The sequence below is a fragment of the Centrocercus urophasianus genome, unplaced genomic scaffold (genome assembly GCF_019232065.1).
Source record: "Centrocercus urophasianus isolate 14NV4802_14NV808 unplaced genomic scaffold, USGS_Curo_1.0 seq_23, whole genome shotgun sequence".
NCBI classification, from domain to species: Eukaryota; Metazoa; Chordata; class Aves; order Galliformes; family Phasianidae; genus Centrocercus; species Centrocercus urophasianus.
Window position 1 is genome coordinate 16,196,278 of NW_024884789.1, and position 23,696 is coordinate 16,219,973.

At 41.3% G+C, this 23,696-nt stretch overlaps 2 protein-coding genes across 5 annotated transcripts; one reads left to right on the top strand and one right to left on the bottom strand.

The window, feature by feature from the left end:
- Nucleotides 1-8,605: 8,605 nt before the first annotated feature.
- Nucleotides 8,606-13,882, top strand: DNAJA4 (DnaJ heat shock protein family (Hsp40) member A4). 2 transcript variants are annotated; one of them, XM_042824293.1, is made up of 7 exons: nt 8,606-8,859; nt 10,170-10,350; nt 11,252-11,356; nt 12,075-12,302; nt 12,385-12,615; nt 13,039-13,139; nt 13,214-13,882. In XM_042824293.1, the coding sequence occupies exons 1-7, from the start codon at nt 8,728-8,730 to the stop codon at nt 13,430-13,432; spliced, it is 1,197 nt and encodes a 398-aa protein (XP_042680227.1). In that variant the 5' UTR covers nt 8,606-8,727; the 3' UTR covers nt 13,433-13,882. The 2 variants fall into 2 exon arrangements, with proteins under 2 accessions (XP_042680227.1, XP_042680228.1); XM_042824294.1 differs by lacking the exon at nt 10,170-10,350 and having other exon boundaries at nt 8,778-8,859; nt 13,214-13,820.
- A 762-nt stretch (nt 13,883-14,644) lies between these two features.
- On the bottom strand, nt 14,645-22,431 carry WDR61 (WD repeat domain 61). Of its 3 annotated transcripts, none has more exons than XM_042824295.1 (11): nt 22,379-22,431; nt 22,192-22,235; nt 22,072-22,099; nt 20,751-20,856; nt 19,700-19,872; nt 18,127-18,275; nt 17,841-17,934; nt 17,001-17,094; nt 16,247-16,339; nt 15,635-15,713; nt 14,645-14,913 (listed from the first exon to the last, which is right to left on the bottom strand). In XM_042824295.1, exons 2-11 carry the CDS (start codon nt 22,201-22,203, stop codon nt 14,824-14,826), a joined length of 918 nt encoding a protein of 305 aa, XP_042680229.1. In that variant the 5' UTR covers nt 22,204-22,235; nt 22,379-22,431; the 3' UTR covers nt 14,645-14,823. The 3 variants fall into 3 exon arrangements, with proteins under 3 accessions (XP_042680229.1, XP_042680230.1, XP_042680231.1); XM_042824296.1 differs by having other exon boundaries at nt 22,317-22,398; XM_042824297.1 differs by lacking the exon at nt 22,379-22,431 and adding an exon at nt 22,352-22,370.
- Nucleotides 22,432-23,696: the final 1,265 nt, after the last annotated feature.

A 23,696-nucleotide genomic window follows, 5' to 3' on the forward strand; every position in this document is an offset into this window, starting at 1 on the left:
TCTCCACCAAGGAGGATCTCCAGGAAGAGATCCTTCCCCAGTGCCAGTCAGCCCTTCAATGGGGTCTAAGAGAGGTGCAGCCAGGCTCCACTCCTGCTCACACAGCTGTATTGCCTTCACCTGTGCTCCCAGGGCTGACGGGTCCTTCCCACAGGTCTCCATCAGTGGGGCAGGCTGGGACTCAGCAGTTCCCATACAGGTGCTAAGATGCCCTATCACAACCAAGGTGCTTTTGAAATCTGGACTTTGTTAAGGCTGGCACCCTACATACATCGTGCAAGGTTATTAGTGTAGGCACAGCACATTCCCAAATTCTATCTAAAAGATTATTTTCTCTTTTGTTTGCTTAGGCAAACAAACAGAAGCATGATCCCAAAACTAATACACAAAAATCTCTGCAGGGCACACACAGGAGCTGATAGGTCACTTTGGCATGCCTGTTAGACCAAAATGAGTTCATGTTACACAGTGTTGACCAGCTAGAACAGATCAAAACATACTTTTGCACAAGTCCATTAGCAAGAATGTTTTCTGAACAGTATTTCCTGACATAACATGGGACTTAATTTGGAGGAACCATTCTATAAAAGAAGATCCCATGTATGGCCTCAATCAGTACTTTTGTTGCCTTAGTCTTTCCCAACTGAAAATAAACCTTAGTTGAAATACACAGTGAGGCTGAATTGGAAAACATGCACTTTTTGCCATGGCAGAACCTTTCTGCCTTTCCAAGTCAGTGAGAATTTATTCTCCCCCAGCTTTTGTTACCCGATTTCCAGGACAACCTGTCTGTATGCAATCCACCAGCTTTAGCCTATGCCAGGGCTGCTTCTGGCAGTGTGTTTGGGTCTGCAGTTGCTTATTCCAAAGCACTTTCTACTGGGAGTCAGGCATTACTGGGCCATTTTAATTCAAGATGAAATCATTAAGTAATCACCTGACAATTCTTTACTCAGCAAAAAAGCAGGCAGTCACATTACCTACGGGTACTTCTGAAAACCTGAATGATCCTGGCACTTTGCTCAGAAACTTCAGCCACTAAACATCACCCAGATCCAGTTTTATGAGTAATCCTTTCCCAGTTTCTCTCGTGTCTTGCAAGTGCTGAGTCCAACATTTTAAAACAGAACTCTGGGGAGAGGAGGTAGGAGGGAGTGCAAGAAAATAAATTAAGACTCACACATCTGTCAGAGATTGAGACAAAGATGGTGAAATCACTCTAATTTAAATCAACATTACAAAGTGCCAAAGCTTTGATAGCTCATCAGATAAATAGAAACCTGTAAGCAACATAAATAGCTAAGTGGGAAATTCTGTATCTCCTGACTGAGATGCTATTAATTATTACCCCAGACATTTAAGAAATATTTCCTTGTGTTCTTGCTGCATAAGGAAAAGAAGGAGAGTAGCAGCACGTAACATTATAGTTCCTCAAATCCTACTTTGTATTACATGTAAAATTTTTCCTACCTTAAGTATCTACGAGGTCCTTGTGGTCCTTTACAGGGGCATCACTGTCTATTATAACTGGTTTTATTTACCAATTAATCCTTTTTTTTAATTGGGGCAATATTGTAATACTTTCCCTATTGCTCTATTTTAAACTTCCCTTTGTCCTTAAAGAACTGGTTAGATTTGGGTTCCAATTAGTTTCAGTGTCCTTATGAGACTTAAGAAGGGGGCCACAAATGAGTGCAAACACGCCTACTCTTGCAAAAACATTCGGCTGATTTGACAATCAGTCTTCTCAGATTGCACCAGATAACTGTCTCTCAACTTATTAATACAGCTTCTTTTCACACAAAGGGATATTTAAAAGCAACACAAAAGTTTAATGAAGAACAAAGCACTAAAGAGAAAGATAACAGCAGAAAGGCCTTTTGCCGTAAGCCACAGCTGGCACACACCTTAAGCAGATCTCTATTTGCAAAAAAGCCCAAACCAAACAAAACCCCACAACTTGTATGTTTTGATCTTTTGTTTTACAGACAGCTGAGAAGTATGTGGGTGAAAGGGATTCCAGCAGTTAGGTCACGCTGAACTCATTACCTCCTCTCTCACTCCTTTTTGAGGACGCACTGAATTTCAGCCTTACAAAAGCTCTTTCTAGCTCTGCCCGTCTCGCTGGAATAGATATTGTTTGCCTGGTTCTCCTCACCTGAAATCCTGCTTCCAGCGCCAAGAAAGAAACTTCACCCAACTTCAAACCACACCAGGTGGACAACGCTACTTAGAAAACAATAACTATGCACTGACTTCTTCAAGAAACAATGTATTTAAGGCAGGGAATTTGAATGGATGGAAAGCAGTCAGAGCTCTAGCCTCTAATTTTCTCTCCTTAGAATTTCAGGAACAAACCACACACCAAGCACATTTTTTTATCAAATTTAAAGAATATTCAAGAAACTTCAACTTCGTATTTTGTAAACCTCTGTATGTTTTAACATTCTTTCTGTACTGTTTGTTTGTTTTAACAACAAAAAGCCAGAACACCATCTTTGCAGTAAGCACCTCACAGGTAGGACCACGCATGGACCAGAACAGAGGCATTACCACCGATTTACTGACAATTCTAACTTTCACACGTCAATGTGTACATTCACCTCTACTGATCACAAAGCAAACTGTCTTACAAGTTTGAGGTGCATTAAAAATTGTCAACTTTAGCATTAAATACTTCAGCACTCCAGAAGCAAGAAATCCAATTACATCAAGCAAATCTTCCAAGTGATGTAACGTGCAAGCTCTTATCTGAATCAAAGTGAAGTTAGACTTAACAACCAAATGTGTGCCTGATATGTTTGTAGGAATCAATAATTACTACTCAGCAATACTGACAAAATAAGCAGAAATTAAAACATATCCTGCATCATTCATTCTTCTATAATTGAAATAAGTATTTTCAAAAACTCTGCTGCCATGGACAAAAAGAAAAGAGCAGCTGAGACGGTTTGTTTCATGTAAGAAAGTATTATCAACTTCGAAATAAACTCTTCTAAAACTAAGTTCCCCACTTCCTGATCTAAGAGATGGGTTTTCTGTTTAAGTTCTGTTGCCACTGATAGGAAGATCAATAACAAAGGCAAATTATCACCTAAAGTTTATCCCTTCCATTTCTGCAGGGAAGACTTACAGTCATAGCTGCAACAAGGATGTTTTTTCAGTCAATTCAGAGCACACAAAATGAATGGTAGCATGTGCAGAGCAGACAGTTCTGAACTTGCAGTTTTCAATACTGCTCTATCCTTTGGAGACCCGTGAGGGAATGGCTCAGCAGCACGACTGTTCTTTGCTTGACTTCCAGAACTTTGCTATCTTCTGTTACTTGAGAAGGCCTGCAATCTCACATTAATAATTTAATTTGCTGGAGCACAGTACTCTAGTAGCTGGCCAGTATTTTTAACTAGTATTCCACACTTTTGTTGAGCTCCGAGTAGCAGAGCCACAGGAATTAAATACACTTTTTGTAAGAATTGCTATGCACAAACTTCTGCTGAGCCTACTTCTGGGGCTAAGAGCCTCTGTGCTAGAAAATGAACACCATACAATTTAATATATGCAGGTAGGACATAAGCAACACAGTTCATACTGAATTAGGACTAATGCCAAACCAGGAGTCAGCATAGAATAAAACCATTTAGAATTTTCATTACCATTTCATCTCATTCAAGGATAATTCTAATTTTGCATTAGACTGAGCCCTTGTGAGGCATGCAAGGCCCTCATGGATCCACCGGGTAATAGAAGAGAAAGTGAGGTTCCAAAATATCCAAAAATCAGTTTGTTAACATAAATAATTGAGCTACTTTACCCATTTTCATCTTGTAGGTTTTTCTTAAGAGTCTCCCCAGTGTTAGGCATGTTGACACACCCTCTGAGGCTGGTCACAAATATGCTGAAGAACTGTGCGGGTCGGGCATAAATAAGCAACATGGACAATAGAAGAAACTGATGGTAACTGGTTATTTGTTGGAAAAAACAACACGTAATGCAAGAGGAGGAGACTACAGCCACAAAAGCTGTTTCTTTCTGATTTTAACATGCTTGAAATGTCGCAGTGCTGTGAGCCGCTTACTGTTAAACTTTCCTTTTAAGCCAGTTCTCTTTAATTATCCATGAGAAGAATTTTAATGAGTCTACAATGCTTTAAAATGCAAATCTTCTCTTTTGACACGACTTCTAACAAATTAGTTTACACAAGTTGAAGCAATTCTTATTTTTATTACCATGATTTCCAGAAAAGAGCACTCAACAAAATTGTTTTGTTTTTTTTTTGAGGAAAACACGGATTAATTACATTAGGTAATTCCCTGAAGTCAGTTATACCTATGAAACCCAGCACAGCAACAGCCAAGCACCTCCCCCAGCATTACAACTACCAGCACTTCATTGCCAACACCAACGCAGACCTGTTGAATACTGTAGGCGTTTCTACACAGCTCCAGTTTCCTCCCAGGATGCAGTAAGCCCAGTCTGGCTACTTTGGCTACTTCTCTGCCAGTAAATAAATAAGACCTAGGGAATAGTTCAACCCTCCCACCGGGAGCAGCTTCCCTGCGATGGCTTCAGGCTGAGCCCACTGGTACTTCCCTACTCTACACCCACAGATATAGGGGATAACTTCAGCCAGGGGCTGCTCCTGGAAGGCTGTGTTAATGATTACACTTCTGAAAGGAGGAGAGAGGGATGCGAGCTGTGCCATGCCACTTGCTCTCCGAGCCACAAAACACGCTCCAGAGTGTTGCTTAGTGGTACAAAGCCACATTGATCAGGAAAATGTAAGACCAGCAAACTTTGTAGAAGCTTTATAGAAAGAATAGTATTTTATTACAAAGTATCTTGCATCATGCACAAATGCTTAATTGTACACAACACAATTTGATATTAATGTGTGTTACATACTGTTTAACAGAAAGCTCTCATGACTGTCAAACTAAGTTTCCTGCAGTTGTCAGCTACAAACAATCCTGTCATTTTAACTACAAAACCATGAATGCTGTGCTGCAAGAAAAAGTTCTACAGAAGTTGTCTTTGCAGTCCTGGTACATTTCTAAGTACTCTTAAAGCTTCAAATTGTAAATCCTAGTAAATGATGCTAACTTGTAAGAGTTCAGTAAGGAACGACCTCACCTTCCAATGATTTTTACATGCTGCAATTTATATGATGCTGTTAGCACAGTCACCTTTTTCTTTACTGCTGGCTTGCAACTTGCACAAGATTGCATCAAATTCACAGCCTGAACTGCTGCAGTGGAACGGGCCTCTTTTTCCAGGCTATAGGTGAGCTTTCTGAACGCAGGCAGGCTTACAAAGCTATGAAGGAAATTAAGAGGTGAATAAGGCTCACCTACTGTTTATGTCCTTTACTCTACAATCATGGCTGGAATCTGCCAGGAATCAGGGACTGATATATGCACTGTCACTGCAACCCTACACTGTCACAAGATGCCAAACAGAAATACTGCAGACACCAGAACAAAGCAGTGTTGTTACTGCAGCCAGTAACTCAGCCACAGTGCAGAGATCAGCCTCAGAGCGGGTGCAGGGCATGGCACCCCATTCATGTCTGGAACAGGACATTTCAGGGTTAATTCACAGTGCTGCTACGGCAACATGAACTTGTCCAGAGCTGTGCACTCTCATTTTTCTCCCTTAAAGGCAAGAGTGCTTGCCTCACCACAAACTTAAGATGAATGGAGGAGTACACTAATTCTGGATGTTCTTTGCTGATGGCTGATAACTGCATTTACTGTCATTAGACACAGACTTTACACAAAATATTTTCATATTAAAAATAAATAAATGCACATATACATGTATCATAAATTTAAAAAGGCCTCAAAATTTTTAGCTAAAACACTTTAATCAGCAATTACCTTTAAATGCTAGCAGGTCTCAGAATTCTAAACCTAAACGTCTTTCTAAACATGACTTTCCCTATTCTTCCACTGAGTCTTAAACTGAGCCCCAAAACATACCAAAGATATGTACAAATTGTAGCTACTCATAAATGCAACTAGCTGCCATGTATTCATATTTAAACTACTAAATTTTCCAATAGCCAAACCTGTAAAATTATTTTCTCTAATTGGCCACGCCACAGCAATAAGAATTGCATTTTGCTTTTCTGAACAATGCACTCTGCATTCTAAGGAATTGTTTCACAGTTAGAAAAAAGAAACAGATCAATTTGTGCAAAGCCTCTAGAGTCACAGCATCTATAACAAATCTGAGATTTGTTTTCAACTACAGCTTGTAGTGATTAAAGAAGATAAGTGTGAGAGGAAAAAAAAAGTAGGCATCAATACACACAAAGAAGAGAGAGCTATTCTGAGCACCTGGAGAGAGCATCCTGTAAGGTCAAAACAAGTTTTGGTCTGAGGACAAGCATATCTAGAAACAATTATATTGCCTCCTTCTGAGAATAAGTGCAGATTGGACCACAGGTCACCTGCCATCTGATATTGCCTTACAGGTGTTCACTCGTGCAGTTGTATCTGAGTCACATTTCCTATAGGCATAAACCACCTCAAGATAAGCTGCCTTTAGCCAATCAAAGCAGTACTAAGGTAACAGCCCTTACTCTGCTGTATTACAGTTACATAAAATTAATTTCTGCAGGTTACAGTACACTTAATTAAAACTCAGCTCTGAAAAATCCTCTAAAGATGCTAGTCATTCACTGTAACACCCTAACAACATAAAGCAAACACCATCATTTCAACCTTTTACCTTTCACCAAGAGGAAAAGCATTTTTCTTCTTTCTGGCTTCTGCACAGAATATCCTTTTCAACAACTATATCTGCGCAAAGAACTCTAGCACCATGTAAGGTCCACTACATTAGACTGCTATTTTTTATATAGTCTTTCTAAAGTATATTTTAACTAAGAATGATTGGTTAGAAGTGTTATTTAAAGGTTATTTCCCTGATGCATTTGTAGAAATCCTGATACCTGCTTCACCTGGGGAAAAAAAATCCAGCTCTACAGGACAGAAAGTTTGTTATGATTCAGATTCCACTTTTGTGAGAGAGTACAGCAGCAAACTTCAGTGCACCTGAAAACAGAAATTCAAGGCCTCAGGCTCCTGAGTTCTTACAGGTCCTTCTGGGAACCTGTTTACAAAAATCAGCAGTGCTCAAAGAAACTGAGTTTCAGTTAACAGTCTGTATTCTTACCTGTGTCACCAGGAGACAGGACGCTCTTTCCAGTAACAGTTCCACAACACAGAAGACATGATTTATGACACACAGCATGGCTAGAAAACAAAGGGATTGTATGAGTATTTAATACAGTAGAGATTGAAAAATAAAATGCATACTTGTTGAGGCCTATAATGATAATGAACACTGCAAAGGCCAGATGGGAGGTGTTGTTTTGACTAGTTTTGTGCTAGCAGCGTGAAGATCCATTTCAAAAAACAAAGGTAGAGTCCTCTGAGGGTTAAACAAAGAAGGCAGCAGGAGCTGCCATCACATTACCCCTGCTCTTTCCAGCTCCCAGTCCTGCTTTTTTGGAAAGAAGGGAGCTTCTGTGCTTTTTTTTCATTGCTGTGCACACCTGCATTCAAACTAGTAATTTGTAAGTAAAAACTGACAATGCAATTGGTAGTATTACATGCAGTGGGAAGAAAAGGAAGGGAAAGAGTAAGTGAGACCAGATATTCAACTGAAAAACAGGGAAGCAACTGCTAGTTTGGAGCTACAGATTTGAGGAGACAACTGCACCAGGAGGTCCACACCAGGCTAGCCGAGTAGAGAAAGGAACAGCTGCTCCAATTGCTGAGAAATGTGCCTGCATGCTCAGAGGCTGTACTACTTTTCTTACAGAGTATGGAGATAAGGATTCCCAGTCCATTCCATTGCACAGTACTGGAAAAGAGGATGTGTGTACTTTACTTCAGAGACAGAGCACTGTCCTCTATTAACAAGATAAGCATTCAAGGCCAGGCTGGATGTGGCTCTAGGCAGCCTGCTCTGGTGGTTGGCAACCCTGCACATAGCAGGGGGTTGAAACTACATGATCATTGTGATCCTTTTCAACCCAGACCATTCCATGATTCCATGAAAGCAGCACAGGTAACGCACTCTGCCTCAAAACACCAACTCTGCTAATTCCCTCAATAAATAACGAGGTTAAAAAAACCAAACGGAAACAGAGAGAATACAAACATTTGAAAGCAAAGATAAAGGCAGCTCATCCGTGCCACACTTCTGGGACAGCGCTCACTAACTACTGCTTTTAGCAACAAACGGGCTGCTCACAGCCCTGCTACATCCACAGCACCCACACCCACCACAGCGTCCCCTCACGGAACCGAAGCACCACCTCACAACAACTTAAATTAATCACCTTGAGTTTTTCAGCCCCGCCCCCCAAGGTCCCGCCCACACGCAGCTCGGCTCGGCCCGGCCCGCCCCATGCCACCTTCCCGCCCCATGCCACCTTCCCGCCCCCTGAGGCGCCGCCCGGCGCTCCGCTCCCCGCAGTGACGTCACGCGCACGGGTTCCAGACCGTTCCAGCGCCGTGACGTAGCGCGGCGTCATTCCAGAAGATTCGGCCGGCGCCGCTATAAAAGCCGCGGAAGAGGCGGAGCGCCGGCCATCATTGAGGTTGCTGAGTGCTGTGCGGTGTTGAGGTGCGGGCGGCGGTGAGCGGCTGCGGCCTTTAGACGCGCCGTAGGTGTTCCAGGCTTTGCAAGCGTGGCGCGTCCCCGCGGAGCACCATGGTGAAGGAGACGGAGTACTACGATATCCTGCAGGTGAAGCCCACCGCCTCCTCCGAGGAGATCAAGCGCGCCTACCGCAAGCTGGCGCTGAAGTACCACCCCGACAAGAACCCCAGCGAGGGCGAGCGGGTAGGCAGCGGGCCGGGCCGCGGGGGGTGGCGGCGGTCTCCGTGTTGGCAGGGCGGCCCGCCTGGGCTCCGCGCTCGGCTGGGCGGCTCCCGGGGCGGCCTTTGTTAGAACGCGGCCGTGGCAGTGCTGAGCGCAGGGCTGCGCTGGGAGCCGTCCTGCTGCAGAGGGTGAATCGTTGATCGCGGGTCTTACTCTTCTGCTTGCGCTCGTCGGCCTGAGTCCCGTTCTAGGAGCGATGCTTTAAAGCCGGCAGAGCCAGGAGAGCCCCTGGTGCCCTCGCGGTGCCATGCTGCCGGGCAGCTTGCCGTGAGATCAGCACATCCTGGCGGATGGGGTCGCCGTCCTGTGGCTTACACCGCGAGCACCCTCCGGCAGAGCTGCCCCAGGCACTGATAGAGACCCGCTGAACTTAATTTCTTGTGTGGGAACGAGCATCGCAGCTGGAAGACTGTGGAAAGCCAATCAAACTTGGGTGACTGCTTCATCTGTCTGTGAATTGGTTTGATGATACCTCGCTGCTGGAAAGGAAGCTTCAGTTTCTGTGCATCTAGTACACTAACTCAGAGTACTAAAACTAGTGAAGTAGTAATGTGGGCTCAGCTAACATCTGCTTTTAATTTTGGCCCGCCAGTTGACCTGTCCATAAGTAAATGATGCTGACTCTGGAGCTCGTCATTTCAGTAATAGCAAATTGTGTTCAAAAGTAGTTGGACTTAATTTGTCTACTATTTTAGTGATAGGAACCTTGGAATTACTCAAAAATAATCCCTTTTTTATGAGGATGATGTTTTGGTTTTTATTTTAAGTCTTTCCATGTGTAATGAGTAGAACACCAGTGTCTTGTCAATCAAAGTTAAAAGTACCTGCTTAATTCTAGTTGGCTGTAGGAGTGCAGTGCCTATGAAGGATCTCCATTTAGCTCTAGAATGACTAGCACTGGCCACTGACCATCGGGGAGCCACTCGGGACAGGGATAATGTGGTGCCCCTTTTGTAACAAATGTGTTAGGAGTATATAATGATGGCAACCAATGATCACCAAAGGGGCAGTTAGCATATGCTTGTAAGCTGGATGTGACTCTGAATTAAGTTCACTTGTAACGTTTGGTGGGTGGGAGGGAGACAGGAGCTGTTCTTCATAGAATAAAGTGTATTAGTAGGGTCTGTGACTGACTTGTTTAGGGAGTTTCCTCTTGGAAAAGAATAAATATTGTAAGTGTGACAGCAGCTTAGTCTGAAGATTCAGTTGTATATGAGAGGCTTATTTTTCCTCTTGGTCATAGTTGTTCAGAGCTTCTTTTTTCTTTTTAGTTTAAACTCATATCCCAGGCATATGAAGTTCTGTCGGACCCAAAGAAAAGGGACCTCTATGACCAGGGTGGGGAGCAGGCTATTAAAGAAGGAGGCCTGAGTGGCGGCAGCTTCTCTTCACCCATGGACATCTTTGACATGTTCTTTGGTGGTGGAGGCCGAATGAATAGAGAGAGAAGAGGTACACAGTTCTAAACAAGTTCTAGAAACTCTAACCATGCACTTAAGCATAAAACACCCGTGCTGTAGTACTGCTGTTCTGCTAAGTGCACATAGTATGGGTTTTACTAGCTAAAACAATAGATGAAGTAAACTATAATATTAGTTACTCTAGTAGCGAAATTAAGTAGATAACATGATGTAGCTATTAGCAATCTTTCTGATGAGTTGTGCTTTTTTTTTTTTTTGTTAAAATGGGTGAGGGTAATGTCGAGGGGTGGGGAAATGGTGGTTGAGACAGCTAGCAGATGGGTTTTAAGTTATCTTCTTTCCAAATCTGTGCCTCACTTGCTCATGTGCTTTGGGCAACTTGCTTCAAAGGACACCATCAACTTAAGCTGAAGTTGTTCTAAATCTAAATGGAAAAGATTTGAGAGAAATTGTGATGCTGAGCATATAATGCTGCCAAAGCACAATCGCTTCTTTTCATTTCCAGTGTCTGCTGGAAGAGCGAGTAGTAACTTGCTATAAAGATTTTGAAACTATGCTATGAAGTGGCATGGAAATACGTAGGTAGGCCTAATAGGCATTTCTAAATTGAGTAGATCTGAAGCTGGTAGTGTCCTTGCATCTTTTTCCTTTCAGTTAAGCTTATGAAATCGGGGCAAGAGTAGGGATAGAGTGGTGTTAATGATGCTTTGCTTAACTACAGCTAAACTTTATGTTCTGACTTAAGTGGGTGCTGCTCAGTGGAAGCTGATAGCACCTGCTTTTAAGGGGCTGAGCTCTGTTCCAAGTCTGGAATTAACTCTGTTTCTTTAGTGAGACTGCATGTACGAACAAGTGTAGAGTCTTTAAATAAGCATTAGTCTTCTGAGTTGCTGAACCAGAATTAATCTGTTTTTTTTTTCTCTTTCTCTAAGGCAAGAATGTTGTGCACCAGCTAGGTGTATCTCTTGAAGACTTATATAATGGTGCTACAAGGAAACTGGCACTGCAAAAAAATGTTATTTGTGGGAAATGCGAAGGTAAAATAAGTAGTGGTTTCAAACACCTTTTATTTCATGATTCTTTCAAAGAATGTAGTGGAAGATTAACAACAAAGTGGATCTTCTCTTTTTCTTGAATGTTTATCAGTGTACTTGCTTCTTTGCACTGCTTTATGCCAGTGCTTAGTCAAGAGCAAGGCTGTCTTCCTAAACACAGTGGTGTTAAGCTATTGATCTAATGGTGGACTTGATTATAACTTTCAGGGAGTTTTTAAATACCTTAATTAGAAGCTTTAATAGCTAGCTGGGTTTTTTTCCTTGAATCATTGTGGGTAGAAGGCTAGCTTCAATTATGCAACTCATTTTACAGCTCTTAAGTATCATGACGTCTGGTCTTGAGGTTAAACTTAATGCGGTCTTGTGTTGTAGTACTTAATTAAATATTTTGTAAGAGAGTTCTTTCCAGGGTGTTTATGGAATATTCAGCTCTGGAATGCTGTATGTTGATAATAGAAAACAAAAATGTATTGGGGGATAGAGGGGAAAGATTAGTGCATAGGTACCTTGACTACTTTATGTAGAAATGTTTAATTTGTGAGGTGTGTTTGTTATAGAAACTATATATAATTACACTGGAAATATGTTACAGAAGGACTCTGAGTTACTCTAAAGGTTCTCCTGAAGTCAGTGAGTTTTAGCTTGACTACTTTAGACTAATTCTGGTCTTTGAAATATCTTTAACTACTTCTTGCCGTAGGTTATGGTGGAAAGAGAGGTGCAATAGAGAAGTGCCCTGTGTGTAAAGGAAGAGGAATGCAAGTTCTTGTTCAGCAGATAGGGCCTGGCATGGTACAACAAATCCAAACTGTGTGTCCAGAATGCAAAGGCCAAGGTGAAAGAATAAATCCAAAGGACAGGTGTGACAACTGCAATGGATGTAAGGTTGTAAGAGAGAAAAAGATCATAGAAGTTCATGTTGACAAAGGTGAGAACTGAGTATTTGTTTTGTATTCTCTATTCCCAGCCCGATAGGTCTGCAGAGAATAAAGTGCTTTCTTTTCCTGTAGGTATGAAAGATGGTCAAAAGATAGTGTTCCATGGAGAAGGTGATCAGGAGCCTGATCTGGAGCCTGGTGATGTCATAATTGTGCTTGATCAAAAGGATCATGGTGTTTTTCAGAGACGAGGCCATGACTTAGTTACAAAAATGAGAATTCAACTCTCAGAGGCTTTATGTGGTTTCAAAAAGACTATTGAAACTCTTGATAACAGAGTCCTTGTCATATCATCTAGACCAGGTAGGTCTTCAGAATTCTGATGACATACAAAATGCTCGTTTGATTATGCTGTCTGTTCTTAATCAGCTGCTACAACAAACTGTAATTATGCTTGAAGTAATTTAATTCAGGATTGAAGAGTGACAACTAAATATTGCATGTGGAATTACAGCTAAAGATGTCAGATGCTTCTTACGAAATCTCTACTTCAATTATGGGATTTAAGTTTATAAACTGTATTAGATCATCTGCTTCTCTTAGCACAGCCACCAGACTGAATTAGTTGACTTTATTTTTTACAGTAGATGAAATCCTCTTAAGGAGCTTATTTCAGTGTTGGTTTTAGTACTCTTCAATCCACAATTTTCCCTAGTCTCTAGAAAACTAAACGTTGCTTTTGATAGTTGAATTTGTCACATTAAACAACTCCCAACTTTTGTGTAGGTGAAGTGATAAAACACGGTGACCTGAAGTGTATCTACAATGAAGGGATGCCTATCTACAAATCTCCAATGGACAGAGGCAGCTTAATTATACAGTTTCTGGTAAGCAACTGCTTATTTACTGCAGCAAATGAATTATTACCATCAGAAATAACTTCTTTTTAAATAAATCCTAGGTCCAGTTTCCAGAGCAGCACTGGCTTCCAAGGGAGAAACTGAATATGCTGGAGGCTCTACTTCCTCCAAGAGAAGATGTCATGATTACAGATGAGATGGATCAAGTAGATCTTGAAGATTTTGACCCAAGCGAGCAAACCTACCGTAACAGTGGAGGAGAAGTATATGAAGAAGATGAGGATGGCCCAAGAACAGGTGTACAGTGTCAGACATCTTAAATTGAGGTGGAGTTGATATTGCCTAAAATGTAAATTTTCACAATGAAAACTGCATGGCTGTAATAGCCACTGCTTGTGGTCTTTGTGTTCAGCAAATTGAGTTGCTGCGCTGTCAGTATCACTTTTTTTTTTTTTTGTAACTAATTTATATTGTGTTCTTGTCTTTATATATAAAGCAAATGTCACACAGCTGAGAACCAACTGAGTTGGTATGTTTCCTTGTGCTTTGAAGGTTCTCAATTTATTTCACTGATGCTATTTATATAAGACTCTCACAATACTGGTAGAAGTTGAGTAGTGTCTTATGTAAATATTTTCATACTGAAAAATTAATTTCATAGAATAAAACATAGCAGAAGTTACTTCTAATAAATAGAACTTCACCTTTTGGTTTTTTTTCTTGTACTTCTTCAACCAATCTAGAATCTCTAAATAAATTCAAGTCCCTGCTCTCCTTTGTATGGTTACCTTTGCATGTTGCAACCCTGTTAGCTGTATTCCTCTTGTATATCAAGTGTTCTTTCTCCATAATAATCTTTTCCCTCTACTCTACAATAGGCTAGTATTCTTTCAATGCTCAGCTTTATGTAAGTGTAACAACTTGCAGATCTCCAACCTTAATCTGTATAGTGGCCTGTATGTGCTTCAGAATGACATACACCATCATGCTTCCAAATAAAACCAGAACTTAGGTTTTTGAGAGATCATACCTCAGCCTTTTCTAGAAGGTGTTGTTTCCTTTGGGCAGTAGGTACTTTAGCTTTGATTAAGATGAATGTTATTACAAAACTCCCTGCCTTGGCTATGCTCCTCCCATTTCTAATACCATGAAATAGCATAGTAAAATGATGACTTATCCCTCTGAGCTGTTTTTCCTGCAGCAGAATCACTGAAGTCAGAGTTGAAAAGAGGTGTACTGCCCCTTACTGAGATTAAACCATGATCAGGCACCTGTCACCATACAATTATTGGAACAGCTGTTCAACTTAAATGACCCTCTCTCGCTTTCAGGAGCAATGTGAAGATGAGTAAAGCATATCCTAATGTCTGTCACTTTCCCTTCTCCTAAAATAAGTTTGACCAGCTTGAACAACAATTTCTAGCTGTCATCTATTTCTGTGAAGGCAGGGAACAAATACCAGTGGTAGATTAACTGAGCAGTTATTCTACATGACTGTATCCTTCTAAAAATGTTTCTCCAAAAATCACAAATTAATTGCAGTGGTAGCTTTTATTTTTAAAAAAGTAAAGCTTTCTCCCATGCTAAACAGTATTGAATTTACAAATGATATTTCATTTCTTGAGCATTACTAAAATGCTTTTTTAATATTAAAAAGGTAATAATACAAGGACTGCAGTATTTCTAAGAAATGCCAAAGCACTTAAGACACTTAAACAGGACAGTCATAAATATGGATTTCTTGGTCGTCTCCAACAGACACAATTTTGGACCCACTTCCATTATATTTCACACCCCAAACCTGCAAACAGGACATAAGGAAGATTATCAGGGAAGACGGTAAGGCAAAAATGTATTTGTCTTTGCAGCAAGTTATACGGACTAGAAGAAGCAAAAGGGGATCGTTTAGGAAGGCCACACTGGAGCTGGTTCAGTTATACCTCTTGCTTTTAATAGCAGTGTGCCCTCTAGTTGTCTGAAAAGGCTTTACTTTCCTCCTGACCACAGATGATGCATCCTCTACAAACTACCAGTGTGTACCTGCCCCTGTTTGAAAGTGCTAGGCTTGATTTATGTGCTCTTAGATTGCTCTCTTGAGGAGTCTACAATAACAGTACAGGCACTTAAGGATGAAGTCTCAAGTATCAAGGATGCTTATCAAGCTTTTATAATAATTCCCCCTTACACATCTGTGTGCTGTCTGAAGTTGTAAGACCACAGACAAAGATAAAACAATAGGGCTTGATAAGAATTCCTTCAGACATCTGGGATTGTCCTCATCTGATCCTCTGAAAAAGAGTTGTGGAAGACATCTATCTATATCCTTGAAATATTAGTTTGATATTAAGTATCTAAAAATTACTAACAATTTGAGGATTTCATTATAGCAAGATGAAGACAAATCCCAAAGCTATAGTTCTAATTTTAAACACGAGTGCAGATAACTGCACACCTTAAGTTCTCCTGTTAAGATGGAGACTTAAAGCAAGAGTAGACAGAACAGTTTTCAGTTGCTAACATACCTGGTCTTGGTGGTCAAAGAAAGTATGAACGCAGGTTCTTGTTCCAGCATCCCAAACTTTCACACTTTTATCAGATGAACTGAAAAGGTAATATTGATCAACACCTAAATTAATAGATTAACTGCAGTTCAGTAACAAAGACATGTGTCTTCCAGCAGGTTCCAGTGACCTATAAAATACATTCTCTGGTCCTGTATATGCAAGATAAAATTGAGGGTTCCCATTTTAGCCAGAAAATTCTTCCAAGATCCTTGATACAAAGATAAAGAAATGCATGTTATGTAAACCTGGGTCACCTTGTCTGAGCTGTCTGAAGAGTTGTTACTCTACTACATCAACATGCAATACTGCATTGGATTGTACTTTTTTTTTTTTTAATACAGCTTTTCAGATCTCTAGAATCAAATTGCTCATTTAGAGGTTCAGATGTTTTTCACTTTGAGGGAACTATGCTGCACTGGGATGGCTTACCGTGTTCAATTGCTACTATGTTGCAGATTGTCTCCTCAGCCTGTTATTGGAATGTTCAAACACAGCTACTTCATGATCCATCTCTCTTTATAATTCTTTTTTTTTTTAAATAAGCATAAAGGATTTTAAATTCGTTAGTACCTGGAAACAAAGTGGGTATCATCAGGACAAAATGCTACATTTAATACCCAGGATCCATGACCGCTCAGTGTGCCAGCCAAGTTGGCATGCTGTCTGTAGAAAGAACAAATTTAGAAAACAGAATTATAACATCAATATTTGCCTTCTTTCCCTCCAGGGAAAAAGCAGTCAGCTCATACTGTGGTGTTACTGTACTCCTAACAGTTCAACAGAAAGATTACAGAGGGTGACTTCTGGACATTTTTTCATCCAAGTAGAATGGTGTTGAAATAATTTTTTTTTTTTTCCATTTCAAGAGTTAAAAAGAGGCCACTAAAAAGATGCATAGGTGGAAGAAACAGTTGGACCTGAAAAACTTCTATGAAGGAGGCACAGTAATGCAAGTGTAGGGGAGCAAAGACCACTGAGGTGGTTGGCATAGTGCAAGAGAAAAAGGTCATATACAATATCATTTCTTGGGTACAGATGTTTAAGATAATACACAGGACAGATACACAAAGCAACCTGTTCCTTGCAGGGCCAAATATGAAAAAAGTCATTTGTTTGCAAGCTAAGGCTGCCATTCACCTAAGTGCTTTGTAAAAACTGGAGGATTTGTATTTTAGTACTTAAGCTAAGGTTATTTATTAGATAAAGTGATCTCCAAGAGCTGGACAGGATTACCAAGAGTGGAGAGTTCGGTATATTTATTACAGCATTGGCCTTCTAAAGTAGTTACTTTACTGTTATCATGTGTTGCAAAATGCCAACTCACACATCGTAGATTTTGATGTAGCCGTCATCTGAAGCCGTTACAAGTAACTGAGAGTCTGGAGAAAATGTCAGTGAACGAATAGGCATCGCATGACCTGAAATTGAAGCATTCATGGCTTACAATGTAGCTCTTCAGCTACTAATGACAGCAACAGTAACGACTTAGGCCAGAACAGCACTTTTAAAAGAAAGCAACCTCTCTGCTTTTGCTTCTTCATATAACATACAGTGGAAACTGGCAGTAGTTCAGAGCTTTGAATGCTGAGGCATGTCTACACCAACACAAAAGCACCCTCCTGTTCTCACAGCTGTGGATCTTAATTAGAAGCAATGTAGGAAAACATACAATTTTCTGATCTCACACTGCTTTCTAATAGGACGAGCATCATACCTTCAAACATGAGTTCGTCATGTTTGAAGTTGCTGGGCTCTATTATACACTGGACACAACTGCATGAACATTAAAAGCACATTTATCTTAAAAATGTGCATCTTTTACAACATGTTCAGTTGTTTTCTCTGACACCTTAAAGAGAAGAAAAAAACCACATGCACAGTAGCACAATTTGCCTCATTTGTGCAGTACATAACTGCACAACACAAGAAGCAACTGCAGTCTAAAAACTGAGTTAAGCATTACTGATATTTACATTTTAAGGTAGGCATTTATACTACAAGCCTGAGTTTATATTACGTGTTAGAATACATTACATAAATAAGATCTAACGGAAAAGAAACATCATTTATGCCATGGCTGTTCTATCTGATAATGTCTTGTTAAATCCCTCAATTTTCTTGAGTGAAACAATAACTTAGATAATGCAAATACACAACTCATTACCTTCTAGCGTGTGCAAAAGTTTTCCAGTTGCAATATCAAAAATATTGATAATGCCATCTATTGCTCCACTGGCTAAGTATTTTCCATCTGGGCTCTGTAAGACAAGACAAGAAGGGTGCATTTAACAGCTGTAAGAATTCCTGCTATGTACCTCCCCAGTGCTCTTGGCACCTTGTCACAAAGTATGGCTGACAACATTACATAGAAATTAGCTGAAGGAAGAACAAAATCTGATTGACAACATATTACAACATATTTCACGTAAGAAATTAACTGTGTTTCTTACATATGCAATGCTAAGGATGAACTTTCCTCTAGTGTCCAGAGAATATTCTTTTTTTCCAGTTTCAACACCAAAAATATTTACTTTTCCCACATGACTTCCTGTTGCAAGGAACTGGGAATCAGGTGAAAAAGCCAGGGACCAAGCATCAACTGTATTAAAAAAAAAAACAACAGCAAAACATTCAGTTATCTGAGTACTTCTGCTGGTCCTTATCCAATGATGTCAGTTCTGGATGTGTACGTTTGTACTATTAATACTCCAAACTCCACTGAGTAACAGTGGACCAGCTCATTAATGTTAACTTCCTTCTACATAATTAACGCAGTGCAGCACAAAACGTTTATTTCAGTTTAGTAAAAAATGCTATTTTCTTCCAAGATCTTGGTTTTAGAAGCTCCTCCTGTAACGACAGGTTTAGAATTAAGACTGAGTGAAGTCTGAATTCTTTTCTCCTCATGACAGAAGATACTAAGCCAGTAAAAGAAAGAAATGCTAGCAGTTAGCAAAGCACTGACGACACAGGAGAAAGATGCAGATAAAAGAATGTAAGAGGGATCAACATGCCTTGTGAGTGAATTAAAAAACCTTCTGAGAGTTAGGTGACGTGTTTACCTGGCACAATGTAATTCAGGCACTTCTACAGGCCTGCTTATTAATTTATTAATAATTTATTAATTACCCGAAGCACTCAAAAATTGTTCTTAAATAAAAGATTTGCTGGTGGATCAATGACATATTTGAAATAAGACAATAATAAAATAATCTGCGTTTCAACTTGGAGAATGCAACATCGATCAACAGGCTTCAGCTTTACTGTAAACTGACTTGCTCCTTTAGGCCTGGATGTACTGCAGAAATAAGCACCACATATACAGCTCAAATGCAATGCACAACTAGATGTCAACAGCAAGTTCAGACTTTATAACCAGTCTGAATTGCGTGTTTTTTTTTTACATACCCTTATATATGTGTAAGAGCAAGGTGGATTCCATTTTGCTTTATGTATCTATGGGAACTGCTGAGTCCCGGCCTGCCCCACTGGTGGAGACCTGTGGGAAGGACCCATCAGCCCTGGGAGCACAGGTGAAGGCAATGCAGCTGTGTGAGCAGGAGTGGAGCCTGGCTGCACCTCTCTTAGACCCTACTGAAGGGCTGACTGCCACTGGGGAAGGATCTCTTCCTGGAGATCCTCCTTGGTGGAGCTTTCCCTTGTGAACCTGGAATCTTCTGATAGAGGTGAGCAATTTTCTTCCCTTCCTTTATAGCACCTTTCTATTGTGCCAATCCTTTTGTCATTACCCCTCTGGTAAACCAGCTTTTCCCATCATATTGATGAGTCCAATTGTTACAGTATCTACCAAAAAATGTATCAAGTGTAAGCATTAACAGTGTGTAAATGTGAAACTGTCCAATACTACTTTGTGATGAGTTGGTAAAAATCATTAAGAATTTAAGATTTTGCAAGAAAGATTAGGAAAAAATTCCAGTCATCTCATGTACTCTAGTTATACATTGTCCAGTATTTACCACCTGGTGTTAGTACACAGAACACAGCATAACAGTGGTATCTTACCAGGGCCAGCATCTATTGACTTGATCTGTTTGCCAGTTTCTAAATCCCAAAGGCGAATGTGGGCGTCTAGGGAGCTGGATGCTGCAATGGAACCCGTGTGGCTGATATCCACAGACACCACACCTAGCTGGTGACCCTCCAACGTCCATTGTAGATCCAATTTTTCATCATTCCTTTTGTCACAGGGGAAAAAAAAGTTAAGAATAGCTGAGGGGTACTTTATCAGTCTCAAACCTCAGACAGAACAATCAAACAAGACGACCCACAGTTCTCCATTTCGGTCAGCCGGGGGGCAATCTAAGTGAAAAGCAAAGACAGAAATGCACAAATTGTCTATGGTACTCAAAGGAAAGAACCAACAAATTATTTACCATACTTATGCAAAGTAAGTACTTCATTTTGCATTTCTAAGTATTCCCACAGAAATCACCATTCCACAGCAATATATGAGTACTTACATTACAGACTTCATCTGCCACCGTAACATGAAACAACAACAAACACTTTTATAATATCACAACACAGCAACTCAAGTAATTAAAGTGAAGCACATACCTGTCTTCTTATGACTTAGGGAGAGAAAAAATTCTTTGCCGTAGTACACATCAGTGCTACTTTATTAGGATTAAGGATTTATTCTTTTTATAAGAAAGGGAGATGACATTTCCTTTTTTTATTTTGCTCCCATTATTCATTTCACAGTAGACACATTCCTTCCCCATGCATTACCTCAAAAAGTTGCATTTCTAATTCTTTGGCTTCAAAGTGCAACAAGTCCTACCACTATGTGATAAAAGACATAGAAAATGTGATGTGTGTTTTCAAAAGAGTTTGTGTTCTTAAAAATGTAAAGCATCCCAGAATGCTACCACTATAAAAGAAAAAGATAAGGTCTGCTCAAGAGAAGAGCTGTATACTATGCTACCCCTTCCCTGATGTAATTTCTAACATCCTTGCAGCCTCTGCAAATTTAAGACCGCTGTAACTCCATACCAACTACTTCCCAGAGTTAAAACTGCTCATAGCATCCAATACAAAGCACTTCACTTACCACTTCCAGACCTTCACGAGATCATCCAAAGAACCAGAGATCACAGTTTCAGAACCATCTTTTTTATTCTTTCCCCAGGCAACTGACCAGATGGCATCATCATGAGCTAAAAGAGAATGAAAGTATTGAAACTAGAAGTTAAAGTATTTTCTTTTGATGTAAGACAGCAACCAGTTTTTACTTCCTGCAGAGCAGATAGGCCAATGAACATCTTGATGTGACACAGTTACATGCCTGAGGCAAACACAAATACAGACTGTGCCTACAAAAGGGAGAATTGCTAAGCACATGCAGAAGCAATATTCTACACACAGAAAGCTCCAAATAAACAAGCCTAATGCAAGAGGAGCATCATCTCAATGCAGACCCCTTCTTTATTACCATTCTCAAATAGATATCTGTATCTTAATCAATGATACAATTGCAATAATTCTGTTGTTATCTAGTTTACAACAAGACTTTAGCTCTGACTGGGAGCTCCAGGAGGTCCCGTCTCATTTTTCTGTTTTGTTTTTTGATTATTTTATTTCCTTATACCCTAACCCTGCCATTGTTACTCATACTGCTTACTCTCCTTGTCATCTTGTTCCCTGTCTCTCTCTCTCAGTTATGTGATATTGCTACTTCATGGGCTGTCTCCTAATTAGCATTAATTACCATGTAAGTTGTTTAATAGCCCTTAGGTGTACTAAAAGAGCTAAGGTTATACTGTCCATCTCCTGCAAGCTATCTGATGAAGACACAAGAATCATCCAACAACTTTAAACATGTTAATTTTTACAGCAGTTACTCCCAGCAGATTGGAAGCTCTATTGCATCTTGAAGTACTTTGTTAAAAACAAAACAGATCCTTCCCCCGCCAGCAAGGAGATGAAAACAGGAAATTACTCTTCCTGTGTGTGTTGTTTTACCATTTTAAGACTGCATGTCCCAATATCTGTATCCTAGTAGAAAATTCTACGGAAGGAAGTTTTATCAGGCAGAAATCATGGTGGCTCTGATCCTAAGTCTACTGCACCTGCTGCTGCAGGAACACACCACTGCAGCCAGTGCCTGTGCACCTTTCCCAAGACAGCTTCAGAATGCATGAGAGTCCAATCAGCAAAACAAGTTGCCCTGTTGCTGGTCAGGAAGAGCTGCCTGCTGTGCAGCAGCAACACCCAGCTCTCATTGCTCTGAACACAACAGCTATTTTGTCTGCTGCTGAAAATCTGCTCTGATGTACACATAACATGGACACCCCTAATGATCTCAGTGACAAATCTGTTCTACGTCACCCGAGGAAGCCAGAATTAAGAAGTACAAGTTAGTGCCTTCTCACCTTGTTCTTGCTTGAAGAGAATACCATACTAGAAAGAAAAAACAATTGGTATTACGCATAAACAGCCTAAAAATCCATCCGAGTAGCGATCAGTTTGAGCAACGCCATGTTTCGATTTACCTGTGTGGTCATGTCTGCGAGGAAGCGACCTCAGCAGGAACGCTCTGGAAGGAGAACATCCATTAGGCGCGACACGCACGGATAAAGGCCCGAGGGGGCCTCCTGTCACACCCCGCCCGCCTCACCCCGCGCGGCCCTCCCGGATCGCTGCCGCATTCACCCCCGTCACGGCGCGCCGTTACAGTACCGTGCCGTGCCCACACACACACAGCTTCCGGTCGCCACGGCTGTCGCCGCCGTCGCACACTGATGAGGTCACGTACCACAGAGAGCGCGGCAAGAGCGCCCCATCCCGCGGCCTTCTTCCACGCCTCGACCATAGAGCGCCGCCGTGTGGTGCCGCTGAGCGCGGCTCCTCGCGCCCTGACGGTGAGCGCGCGCCTCCCTCACGGGGCAGCTGTGGGAGCCGAGAGGCTGAGCGGGCGGGTCTGTGCTCAGCCGTTGCGTTGTGCTGTGCGCTTCGCAGGTTCCTCAGCTGGTCACACCGAGACATCCAACGTTACGCGAGAAACCGCCCGCTGGCCTTGCAGCTGTCCTAAAGCATTTTTTGGACGGCGTGGACATAACTGTAGCGCCCTTCAGTGCCATCCCGGCTGTTTCCGTCAGCCCCAAGCCCGCCTCGCCGCGGGCCGCTGGCTCACCGCATAGCAGCTCTGACATATGTCCTCAGCTCATAACTCACACCAGGATTCACCATTCAACACTTGCCCAGCCTTTCTCAAAAGCCAAATTTATCAAGATCTCAAGGTCAACCAAACCTCCCTACAGCATAAAGGTAATACAGTTAATTAACTGTGAGTTTCTGCTCTGCACTTAGATGAGCACTACAACACTCAACTGTTGTCAGCCACATCAGCTCCTCTGCCTCGTCCATAGTAAATAATCCATTGAGTAGCGGGGATGAGAAAAGTGATAGCGGTATTTGAAGTTAAATGTGGCAGATAGTGGGAAAGCATAAGAGATGACTTGAGGATGGAACAACGTGGTCACCTTGGAAATGACTGTAACACCACTGCCATCATAGGGTTGGAATGGATGACAGGTCCCTTTCGGGGCTGATCCATGGATTTCAGGTTTGGTTTTCCACAATAGGGTTCTGTGTAGAAACTGTAGTGCCTGCAGGCACTGCGGAAACAAAGAGCTGCCTCACGCAGAGCTCGGAGTCAGCATGCGGGTTTACACCGTCTGCCCGTTGTGGGGCAGCAGCATCAAGATAATCTCCGCTCCTTGTGGTGGCAAAGGGTTGGCATTTACAGAGACACGTTAATCAGCTGACTATTACTGTGTTAGGGACAGTTGTGGCAAGATTCCTCTACTTACATTGCCCAACGTGGCCCTAGGAAGCTGCTGAGAGATTGTTTTCCTGGGAGTGAATTGGAACTATATTTGCAGTTTGCTCATGCATTTCAAGTACTTGTCCCCTTCATCAAGTTCCACAAAGACAGTTACACACAGAACATACACTTTTTCCTTGAAAGACAGTTATATGGGAACTGCTGAGTCCT